Below are 12864 nucleotides of genomic sequence, written 5' to 3' on the forward strand. Positions count from 1 at the left end.
AGAGAGAGTTAGATAGAGTCTTGTTCCAGCCACAAACACATTGGCAGGAAGGCTGCAGTGCACATTAGTGACTGACTGAAGACCTTAGACTCTTCCAGCTTCAGAAACATCTCCTTCTCTCACACCATGGAGGCTAAAACCTGCATTTGCCTTTGTGCATTGTTGCTTTTTCACCTGGGAGCTGCCGATCACGGTAGGTGTCTCTCCGTTTTCTAGACTCCTTGCTGCTCAGGGTCGCAGCAAAACCTCCCTATAAGCCTCCCCCAACAGCCATAGGTACTCGGACGGGACATGCACGGGCACGTAGTCGCACCATGTTGCGCAAACTGTCATGAAAGCGTAAGAAGAAGTTAAGCGCCGTAGTCTGGTATAAAAGGGGCAATGAAGTAACGCTCACCTGGTTCTATGGTTACCGCCACACTTTGTCGGCACGTGGTTCGGTTCGGTTCAGTTCCAGTTTATTTGGAACATGCATGCGACGCAAAGTCATGCATCACACGTTCCCAGTTGTTTCATTCCAGCACGTCCGAAAAGGAGTAGGAAGAAGCAGAGCTTATTTGAGCCTACCCCTTTTCATACCGTAGCAATTTTATCGAGTTTCCTTGTTCTCTGTAACAGAACAGAGAACAAATAAATAATAGATAAATAATATGCACGGTGGCAGAGGGGTTAGTGCGTCTGCCTCACAATACGAAGGTCCTGCAGTCCTGGGTTCAAATCCAGGCTCGGGATCTTTCTGTGTGGAGTTTGCATGTTCTCCCCGTGAATGCGTGGGTTCCCTCCGGGTACTCCGGCTTCCTCCCACTTCCAAAGACATGCACCTGGGGATAGGTTGATTGGCAACACTAAATGGTCCCTAGTGTGTGAATGTGAGTGTGAATGTTGTCTGTCTATCTGTGTTGGCCCTGCGAGGAGGTGGCGACTTGTCCAGGGTGTACCCCGCCTTCCGCCCGATTGTAGCTGAGATAGGCGTCAGCGCCCCCCGCGACCCCGAAAGGGAATAAGCGGTAGAAAATGGATGGATGGATGGAATATGCAAACCCCTTTTCCATATGAGTTGGGAATTTTTGTTGCAAATAATAATGAACTTAGATGTTCATGGCTTCAACACGTGCCAAAGTAGTTGGGAAAGGGCATGTTCACCACTGTGTTACATCACCTTTTCTTTTAACAACACTCAATAAACGTTTGGGAACTGAGGAAACTAATTGTTGAAGCTTTGAAAGTGGAATTATTTACCATTCTTGTTTTATGTAGAGCTTCAGTCGTTCAACAGTCCGGGGTCTCTGCTGTCGTATTTTACGCTTCATAATGCACCACACATTTTCGATAGGGGACAGGCGGGCCAGGAAAGTACGCGCACTCTTTTTTACGAAGCCACGCTGTTGTAACACGTGCTGAATGTGGCTTGGCATTGTCTTGCTGAAAAAAGCAGGGGCGTCCATGAAAAAGACGGCGCTTCGTTGGCAGCATATGTTGTTCCAAAACCTGTATGTACCTTTCAGCATTAATGGTGCCTTCATAGATGTGTAAGTTGCCCATGCCTTGGGCACTAATGCACCCCCATACCATCACAGATGCAGGCTTTTGAACTTGGCGTCTGGATGGTTCGCTTCCCCTTTGGTCCGGATGACACGATGTGGAATATTTCCAAAACAATTTGAAATGTGGACTTGTCAGACCACAGAAAACTTTTCCTCTTTGCATCAGTCCATCTTAGATGATCTCGGGCCCAGAGAAGCCAGCAGCGTTTCTGGATGTTGTTGATAAATGTGGCTTTTGCTTTGCATAGTAGAGCTTTAACTTGCATTTACAGATGTAGTGACGAACTGTATTTAGTGACAGTGGTTTTCTGAAATGTTCCTGAGTGCATGTGGTGATATCCTTTAGAGGTTGATGTCGGTTTTTGATACAGTGCCGTCTGAGGGATCAAAGGTCACGGTCATTCAATGTTGGTTTCCGGCCATGCCGCTTACGTGGAGTGATTTCTCCAGATTCTCTGAACCTTTTGATGATATTATGGACCGTAGATGTTGAAATCCCTAAGTTTCTTGCAATTGCACTTTGGGAAACGTTGTTCTTAAACTGTTTGACTATTTGCTCACGCAGTTGTGGACAAAAGGGTGTACCTCGCCCCATCCTTTCTTGTGAAAGACTGAGCATTTTTTGGGAAGCTGTTTTTATACCCAATCATGGCACCCACCTGTTCCCAATTAGCCTGCACACCTGTGGGATGTTCCAAATAAGTGTTTGATGAGCATTCCTCAACTTTATCAGTATTTATTGCCACCTTTCCCAACTTCTTTGTCACGTGTTGCTGGCATCAAATTCTAAAGTTAATGATTATTTGCAAAAAAAAAAAAAAAAAAAAAAGTTTATCAGTTTGAACAGCAAATATGTTGTCTTTGTAGCATATTCAACTGAATATGGGTTGAAAATGATTTGCAAATCATTGTATTCTGTTTATATTTACATCTAACACAATTTCCCAACTCATATGGAAACGGGGTTTGTACTTTTGCTGAGATTCAAAGATTGTCTGTTTTTGTCAAACCACCTTTCTGAATTGTCCATTTCTTCTGTTATTATTTGTATTAGCTTCTGGGTGTTCTCCCCTGAACAAAACACAGTTGTATCGTCTGCAAATAATACTAACTTTATAGAGATTGAACAATTTTTGGTCTAAGTAATGATCCCTGAGGTACACCACAAGATACTTTCCGCTCTGTAGAAGTGTGTTCGCCTATCTTCACATATTGCTTCCTGTTGATTTAGTCGCTTCTTACCCAGTTGGTTTCTTCTGCCACACAAACAGAAGACGTCAATTTCCCAAAAATTGTATATATAGTACAGGCCAAAAGTTTGGACACACCTTCTTCTCGTTCTATTCGTTTTCTTTATTTTCATGACTATTTACATTGTAGATTGTCACTGAAGGCTTGGATTGTTGGAGCATTACGGCTACCATAGTCAGACGTACTGTGCTTCAACATACAGTATTTTAATGGTGTGTGTATAAGGACCCCATTTTGGTGTTTCTTTAATATCATTATCGTTTAACTGCCTTTAATTTAGTTTGTTTCAAGAACTGGAGACACCTTAATATTTGTTGCTTCCTATATGTACATACTGTATATACTGTTATACTATTTGATCTTGCACTGGTACTGTATTTGACTACTTTACTTCTACTTGTAATGATACTTCTACCATAACTACTGTGACTTATTGTGCAACTTAATTGTCTTTTAATTAATGTACATCAGAGCTATTCAATGTTTTTGTATTTTTTTTGTATTTAGTGTATTAGATTCTGCAACTAGTTTTTGGATCCCACTGTACGCAATATTTGAAGAGCATGGAAAAAAGCATTTCACTGTGGTGTACTCTGCATGTGACGAAAAAACTTTGAAGTTGAAGTTCTAAAGAAGTTCTAAGTTTTTCCACCCCTCATTTTGTACATTGTACCACAACATTTTCAAGTTAAAATAAATGTTAAAATGTTAAAAATCCAGACACAGAGAATGTTTGCCGTTTGTTTATTATAATAGACAATCAAACTGCATTTTTGTTTTGTGGAATGTTTTACAATAATATATATATATATATATATATATATATATATATATATATATATATATATCGATACTTTGCTGTTTTTTCTTCTTCTTCTATATATCTTTTAATTTACCTGATGGAATCAATAAAATTCAAAAATTCCAAATTCCAAACTATGAATGAACACATGTGGAGTTAGATATGACTACCTTGAGCTTGGAATGCAGGAGTAGCAATACTCCTTCTTCTTATCTCTTTTTGTCTCCAGCTGAGGAAAAGAATAGATATGTGGATTCAATCTGACAGGGGGGAGGGACTGGTGTGCTAGTGGCATATTGAAAAAGACAAGACTTCCGTAGTGTTGTCAGATCAACCAGGCGATGCAAATTGAATGTGTTGTTTTTTTAGGTTGGTCTCTCCAAAGCTTTGGAATAAATTGCAAAATACCTATTCTGTTCTGGGTTATCATTTAAAATCATCTTATGTGTCATCAAAAGAACTTGGGATTGACCAGCAACTTAAATTCCCTCGGAGGAACATCTGGTACCAAAAGCAAAAGTAGCTAGATACTTTTGTCGTGTAGCTTGTTACAATTCTGGGGCTGTATAGAAATTGCTGGGGTTTTTTTCTTCTTCTATATATCTTTTGATTTTCCTGAAGGAATCAATAAAATTCAAAAATTCAACATTCCAAACTATGAATGAACACATGTGGAGTTCTGTACTTAATAAAAAAAGGTGAAATAACTGAAAACATGTTTTTTATTCAAAACAGCCACCCTTTGCTCTGATTACTGCTTTGCACACTCTTGGCGTTCTCTAGACGAGCTTTGAGCACAACCGTGAAGGGAAAACCGTTTCAGGTGACTACCTCTTGAAGCTCATGGAGAGAATGCCAAGACTGAGCGAAATTTTGAAGATTTTGAAGAAACTGGAATATAAAATTAATTAAAGTCCCACTGATTGTCACACACGCACTTGGTGTAATGAAATTACCCTCTGCATTTGACCCATCCTCATTTTCACCCCTGGGAGGTGAGGGGAGCAACGAGCAGCAACAGTGGCCGAACTCAGGAATAATTTTTGGTGATTTAACCCCCCAATTCCAAAACTTGATGCTGAGTTCCAAGCAGGTTGGTATTAACGGGATCCATTTTTAGAGTATTTGGTATGACTCGGACAGGGTTTGAACTCAGGACATACCGATCTCAGGGCGGACACTGAGCAAGTTTATATATATAAAACATGTTTTCAGTTACAAACTCCGTTTCCATATGAGTTGGGAAATTGTGTTGGATGTAAATATAAACGGAATACAATGATTTGCAAATCATTTTCAACCCATATTCAGTTGAATATGCTACAAAGACAACATATTTGATGTTCAAACTGACCAACTTTTTTTTTTTTTGCAAATAATCATTAACTTTAGAATTTGATGCCAGCAACACGTGACAAAGAAGTTGGGAAAGGTGGCAATAAATACTGATAAAGTTGAGGAATGCTCATCAAACATTTATTTTGAACATCCCACAGGTGTGCAGGCTAATTGGGAACAGGTGGGTGCCATGATTGGGTATAAAAACAGCTTCCCAAAAAATGCTCAGTGTTTTACAAGAAAGGATGGGGCGAGGTACACCCCTTTGTCCACAACTGCGTGAGCAAATAGTCAAACCGTTTAAGAACAACGTTTCTCAAAGTGCAATTGCAAGAAATTTAGGGATTTAAACATCTACAGTCCATAATATCATCAAAATGTTCAGAGAATCTGGAGAAATCACTCCACGTAAGCGGCATGGCCGGAAACCAACCGTGACCTTCGATCCCTCAGACGGCACTGTATCAAAAACCGACATCAATCTCGAAAGGATATCACCGCATGGGCTCAGGAACACTTCAGAAAACCACTGTCACTAAATACAGTTTGTCGCTACATCTGTAAGTGCAAGTTAAAGCTCTACTATGCAAAGCGAAAGCCATTTATCAACAACATCCAGAAACGCCGCCGGCTTCTCTGAATATTCTCTGAAAATTCAACTGAATAAGGGTTGAAAAGGATTTGCAAATCAGTGTATTCTGTTCACATTTACATCTAACACAATTTCGAAACTCATATGGAAACAGGGTTTGTATTTCATTTTTTGTTAAGTACATAACTCCACATGTGTTCATTCATAGTTTTGATGCCTTCAGGGACAATCTACAATCGAAATAATCCAGAAAATAAAGAAAAACACATTGAATGAGAAGGTGTCCTAACTTTTGCCCTGCACGGTATGTTATTTAACACGTATTATTAACCTCTTCATTCATTGGCTGAGAGACATCACAAGGTTCCAGCGTTTTTTAAAGTAACCAAATATGGTTTCCCTGCCTTTCCACAAAGGCCGTCACAGACATCTGAGCCTGAGACTCCGCTTCCGTCTCAATTGTCCTCCTTCTTCATTTCCAGCCAGCTGTGTTTGTTCAAATGGCTTCACACATTTTGTCTGCCCCCCCGCCCCCCGCGCCCACCCCTCTTCCTCTTTCAACAGGCATTGCACACCTATTGCACGTACACACACACACACACACACACACTGCATTTTCACATGAGAAGCGTACAGTCTTCCCACTAATTGGCCTCTGCAGTACAGCGTGCTCACTTTACTTTTTCCAAAGTCGCCTCGTGTTGCTGTAACCTTTTGCATACTTATTATTAGACCATAACGAGACAACAAAAACAACCGGAAAAAAAAAAAAAGCACTCCGGTTAAGAAGCACTTGATCGAGTAATTATGTGAGTCCGGCACGTGCGGAGATGACCGTTCATTACTGACCTTCGCACTCATTCTTTTGAGTCTTCTAGTTTGGTGCAGGCTGAGGAAGTACAAACCCGGTTTCCATTTGAGTTGGGAAATTGTGTTAGATGTAAATATAAACGGAATACAATGATTTGCAAATCATTTTCAACCCATATTCAATTGAATGCACTACAAAGACAAGATATTTGATGTTCAAACTCATAAACTTTATTTATTTTTTTGGAAAATAGTAATTAATTTAGAATTTCATGGCTGCAACACGTGACAAAGTAGTTGGGAAAGGGCATGTTCACCATTGTGTTACATCACCTTTTCCTTTAACAACACTCAATAAACGTTTGGGAACTGAGGAGCTTTAAAAGACGAATTCTTTCCCATTCTTATTTTATGTAGAGCTTCAGTCGTTCAACAGTCCGGGGTCTCCGCTGTCGTATTTTACGCTTCATAATGCACCACACGTTTTCAATGGGATACAGATCTGGACTGCAGGCGGGCCAGGAAAGTACCCACACTCTTTTTTTACAAAACCACGCTGTTGTAACACGTGCTGAATGTGGCTTGGCATTGTCTTGCTGTAATTAGTGGCTTTGGGCCTTAATAGCTGTTCAGCCAACCCTTTTAAGTCACGGTTTGGTTGTTGGCATGTGCGCCGATTGCGTCTTGCTTTAACAGCTGTTCAGCCTGTGACGCTTGTGTGGCATTGTAATGCCGGATTGGTTCTTCCGGGGATGCGTCGAAGCGATGAACACAACAAGGTAAGTTATAAATGGATTTATTAAATAATAAAAGGCTAGGAACAAAAACACTGCTGTAAAGAGAAGGCAAACCAAAAACAGAAAAACAATTCCACAGCATGTGAGCTGGAATAAACAAATGGCTTAGCGTAAAAGCTAGCGAGAATATACATACAAAGATGAAGGTCGAGAGTCGTCACTGTTGCGCGTGGGCAAATTAGGATCCGAGACTGAACAAAGAAAAGAGGAAAGCTTATATAGGGAGAAATCAAGGAGAACCAGGTGTGTAGAAAACGAGGAGCAGGTGAAATCAATGTGTAACCATGGTAACGGACTAAACAGGAAGTAAGTGGGTCAGAAGAGAATGAAACAAAGATGGAAAAATAAACATGTGAAGATCTGAGTCACAGATCGCAACAGTATTCCCCCCCCCAAAAAGACAGATTCCAGATGTCTCAAAGAAAACAAAAACAAATAAGAAACAACTTGAACCCCCTCCCCAAAAACAGAGTCCACAAACGAAGGGAGGGCGGAGGGAGGCCACGGTGGAGGGTCGCCAAGTCGTGTGTCCCCGAATCCACCGAGGACAAGTCAAGTGGCGGCGGCGGATGGAACGCCGCTGCCGAAAAAGTTTTGGCGGGCGACCTCGAAAAGGCCACATTAGTGGCCGCATCGCAGGATGAGGTGCCCGGCGAGGCGGACGACCCGGGCACGGCCACATCCGTGGCCGACATGGAGGAGGGAGTGTCTGGCGAGGAGGATGACCTCGCAGAGGCCACGCCCGTGATCGACGTGGTGGACGACGCCTCAGCACCGAAATCCCAGCAGGCTTGGAAGCAGCAGACGAGGGTGCGGGGACTGCAGCCAAAGCAGGCCCGAGTGCAGCTGGCGAGGATGATGCGGGTGCTGCAGCCGAAGAAGGCGTCGGAGGCGGCCTGGGAGCCGCAGGAGTCGTCGGAGGCGGCCTGGGAGCCGCAGGAGTCGTCGGAGGCGGCCTGGGAGCCGCAGGAGTCGTCGGAGGCGGCCTGGGAGCCGCAGGAGTCGTGACTGGTGTGAGCTCCAGCCTCATCGTCGGCGCCGGTGTGGGCTCCAGCTTCTTCGTCGGCAGTGCTTGGCGGCGTGGAGCTGGTACCGGCGCTTGTCGAGGAGCTGGCACTGGAGTGGGCTCCAGCCCTGTCGACACAGGTGAAGGTTCCAGCCCCGTCGTCGACGCTGGTGTGGGCTCCAGCCCCGTCGTCGACGCTGGTGTGGGCTCCAGCCCCGTCGTCGGCGGTGCTTGGCGGCGCGGAGCTGGTACCGGCGCTTGGCGGCGTGGAGCTGGTACCGGCGCTTGGCGGCGTGGAGCTGGTACTGGAGTAGGCTCCAGCTCTGGAGCTGGTACTGGAGTGGGCTCCAGGCTAAAGTCTGTAACTGGTATGAGAACCAGTTCTGGGTCGGAGGCTGGTGTGAGAACCAGGTGGGAGTCTAGTGCTGGCTTGAGAACCAGGCTAGCAACATTTTCTGGTGTGAAAACCAGGCGAGAGTCTAATTCTGGCTTGAAAACCAGGCGAGAGTCATGTGCTGGTGTGAGAACCAGACTGGGAGCAGTGCAGAACACCGGTGGTGGAGGACGTGCTGGAGGTAATGACCTCGCGAGTCCGAACACCGGTGGAGGAGGTCTACAAGGCCGTTGAGACTTGGCCGGGGGAAAAACAGGTGGAGGAGGTCTACAAGGCCGTTGAGATTTGGCCGGGGAAAAATCAGGTAGAGGAGGTCTACAAGGCCGTTGAGACTTGGCCAGGGGAAAAACAGGTGGAGGAGGTCTACAAGGCCGTTGAGACTTGGCCGGGGGAAACACAGGTGGAGGAGGTCTAGGAGGAGCTAGCGGTTTAACGGGCCGAAAAACAGGTAAGGGTGGCCTCATAGGAGGTTGCGGTTTGACAGTTTTAAGAAATGGTAGCGTCTGCGCTACCTCCGCAACACAGCTATAGGCCATAGCCCCCCCCTCCAGACGGGAATCCCAGACCCGTTCCCTGTGGTCAGGGACTGACCATAAGGGAGGGTGGTGGGAGGTTTGGAGGCGGGCAGACTCCTCCCCTCTATATTGTCCAGAGTGTCCCTTTGAAAAGGGAGAAAAAACCTTGGACTTGGGCTGGGAATGAGGTTTTACAGGTGGAGTTGAAGAAAAACTAGGTGACTGAGGTTGACTAGAATAATGAGAAAAAATATCCTGATAATTACGTATTTTATCATAAATGTTATTGGTATTCGAAAAAGGTTGGGAATGAAAAGTACTGTCCACAATATAAAAATCTTCTGAAAAAATGTCAACAACAGGGGGCGGTGTTGCGTCACCGGTGGGCGTACCCCAAATGTCGTGACTGCTAGAGTCAGGGGAAAAAAAACAAGCTGGATTACCGGTAGTGGAAGGTGAATCCTGGTCGGGGTGAATTTTGCTGTGTTCGTAGGAAGGATGAAGTGGTGCTGGATCATTACTGCCGTGCGGGGGGCCTCTCCACTGGACCCCCCGCCTCTTCGGGGCAGCGCGAACGGCTTCGGAGGGGACTTCAGGCCCACAGTCAAGTCTTTCCTGCTCCCAAGCCACGAGCTCCAACCACAAACCCAAGTCGAAGGGTTCCTCCCGTGGTTTCGACGCGGAAAAACATTTTGATGCTCGGATCCTACTGTGACAACTCTTCTTCGGCATTGTAATGCCGGTGTGGTTTTCCCGGGGATGCGTCGAAGCGATGAACACAACAAGGTAAGTTATAAATGGATTTATTAAATAATAAAAGGCTAGGAACAAAAACACTGCTGTAAAGAGAAGGCAAACCAAAAACAGAAAAACAATTCCACAGCATGTGAGCTGGAATAAACAAATGGCTTAGCGTAAAAGCTAGCGAGAATATACATACAAAGATGAAGGTCGAGAGTCGTCACTGTTGCGCGTGGGCAAATTAGGATCCGAGACTGAACAAAGAAAAGAGGAAAGCTTATATAGGGAGAAATCAAGGAGAACCAGGTGTGTAGAAAACGAGGAGCAGGTGAAATCAATGTGTAACCATGGTAACGGACTAAACAGGAAGTAAGTGGGTCAGAAGAGAATGAAACAAAGATGGAAAAATAAACATGTGAAGATCTGAGTCACAGATCGCAACACAGCCAACCCTTTTAAGTTACGGTTCGGTAGTTAACATGGACACCGATTGAAACCGTGAGTCAGGATGGTGTGTAAAAAAGCTAAATCTCCCAGACATTAAACATGTTTGAGCAGCAGATTGAAACAAAGTCCTGCTAAGAAGTGTCATTGCATATCAGATTTGCTGTGAATTGGCAATTTTGATTAAAAGTTAATTAATGTAAAAAAGACTGATAATTTACTAATAAAAACAAACATCTAGGTTTTAACATTTTGTGCTTTAATTGATCATTCAGATGAAGTTTAAAAAATTGTTGAATGCATCGGCAAAAAACACCACCTTATTAAATGTTCAACTACAAAGAGCTGAATCCTTAATGAATCATCTGTAATAAGTGGAAAAGCTGGGCGCCGATTGCGTCTTACCTTTATTGCTAGTAAGCCGACACTTTAAAGTTACGGTTCGGTAGTTAATGTGGGTGGCGATTGCATCTACCTTTATAATTGTTCAGCCAACTCTTTTAAGTTAGTTTGGTAGTTAACAGGGACGCTGATTGCATCATACCTTAATAGCTGTTTAGCCAACCCTTTTAAGTTGACGTTCAGTAGTTATTGAGGGCACTGATTACATCGTACTTTGATAGCTGTTCAGCCAATCCTTTTAAGTTACGATTTTGTAGTAAACATGGGCGCCGATTGCGTTGTAACTCAAAAGCAGTTCAGCCAACTCTTTTAAGTTACGGTTCCGTAGTTAACATGGGCGTCGGCTGTGTCATACCTTAATAGCTGTTCAGCTAACCCTTTTAAGTCCCAGTTACATAGTTAACATGGGCGTCGATTGCATTGTACCTTAACAGCTGTTCAGCCAACCCTTTTAAGTCACGGTTCCCTAGTTTACATGAGCGTTGATTGTGTTGTACCTTAACAGCTGTTCAGCCAACCCTTTTAAGTCACGGTTCGGTAGTTAACATGAGCGCCGATTGTGTCATACCTTAATAGCTGTTAAGCAAACCCTTTTAAGTCACGGTTTGGTAGTTAACATGAGTGGGGATTGCATCATATAGGTCCTGTATTAATACACCAATTTGCCTGTCACTGCACTAATCTTCATCCTCGTTCAATTCTCTGTCACTACCTTTTTTTGGACATTACTACTTACCGTAGTTTTGAAGCAATGCATGATGGGAATCCGGATGTTGTGTGTCAGTGTCTTAACGTTGCTGGCTGGAATAAACACACGCTGAGAATGGACAGGACTTTCACAATATTATGCTAGACCCACTCGACCCCACATCTGCGGTCATCATAGTCATTCACATTGACGTCCCACTGGGTTGGGAGTTTTTCCTTTCCCTTATGTGGGATCTGAACCGAGGATGTCGTTGTGGCTTGTGCAGCCTTTTGAGACACTTGTGATTTAGGGCTACATGAATAAACATTGAAGGGTTGATCAGTTAAAACAGGATGCCCCCGAGCTCACTCTTCAGCTTCATGGCAAAGGCTTTTAATACCTGCGTTATTGTGATTTCTTTTGTTTCCTTTTTTTTAAATTGCAAAGAAATATTGTCATTCTAGGTTATTATGTGTAGAATTTTGAGGACAATGTAAAACATTTTTTAATTTTGTATTTTTCTTTTAATACCATTTTGGAATAATAAAGATTACTTTCTGGATGCCCTGGATTAAATATGCAATCATAATGAAAAAGAAGAAGACATTTTATAGTTAGTTTTAGTGTTTTTTTTTTAATTCCTGGTGATGTAAACGGCAGGGATTTGGTGGAATGGCCCATTTTGACGATTTAAGGCCCAAACTATCTGCTTTGTGTTGCACTCGCATGCCGCTACATGCCAAGTGAGGCAGGGTTATGTATACTAACTTGCAAAGGAACACTGGTTCTCTGTATGATCCTGCACACGTGCATGAAACTAAATATTGTACATAAAGCACTCCAGGACCAGAGTCTGCCAGGCGAACAAGACCGCCACTATCCAGCCCAGCACCTCTGTCTATTTATGAGTCAGTGTTTGCATCATGCATAGTTCAAACAGGACCAGACCCCCCCCCGCTGTGCACACTGATGAGCGGCGTGTGAGTGATAGTGCGGGTAATGAAAGGCATGGTGGTAATGACTAACTAAGCGGTAATGACATTATTACTCCCAATGAGTTGCTCTGTTTTGCATCAAAGGAGACGTAGGAAGAAGGAGACGGCGACTTGTTAAACTGATGGAGGGCAGTGGAAGCAATATTTGTTCATTAGATGATAAGCCTTTCGACAGAAGGGACATGACAGGGTTCGTGCATGCAAATATGTCATATTGATTGCAATGATTGTGAATGTACATCATTTACAGTGTGAGGAAGTCATCTTATAGCCTGTTTGTGCATGCGGTTACAGAAGTGATTCCACCCCTATACTGTATATGTGAGTGTGTGTATATAAATATATATATATATATATATATATGTATGTGTGGGAAAAATCACAAGACTACTTCATCTCTACAGAACTGTTTCATGAGGGGTTCCCTCAATCATCAGGAGATTTTTATCATCAGAAAATCTCCAGATGATTGCGGAAACCCCTCATGAAACAGTTCTGTAGAGATGAAGTAGTCTTGTGATTTTTCCCACACATACATATTGCGC

At 43.5% G+C, this 12864-nt stretch overlaps 1 protein-coding gene across 1 annotated transcript in view; it reads left to right on the plus strand.

The window, feature by feature from the left end:
* Positions 1–12864, plus strand: part of LOC133543526 (uncharacterized) — a 35104-nt gene continuing 22240 nt past the window's right edge. The window contains exon 1 of the mRNA XM_061888131.1: positions 1–193. Within this exon, the coding sequence (XP_061744115.1) occupies positions 127–193 (67 nt within the window). The 5' untranslated portion in view covers positions 1–126. The remainder of the gene's footprint in view (positions 194–12864) is intronic.

The sequence above is a fragment of the Nerophis ophidion genome, linkage group LG26 (genome assembly GCF_033978795.1).
Source record: "Nerophis ophidion isolate RoL-2023_Sa linkage group LG26, RoL_Noph_v1.0, whole genome shotgun sequence".
NCBI lineage: Eukaryota > Metazoa > Chordata > Actinopteri > Syngnathiformes > Syngnathidae > Nerophis > Nerophis ophidion.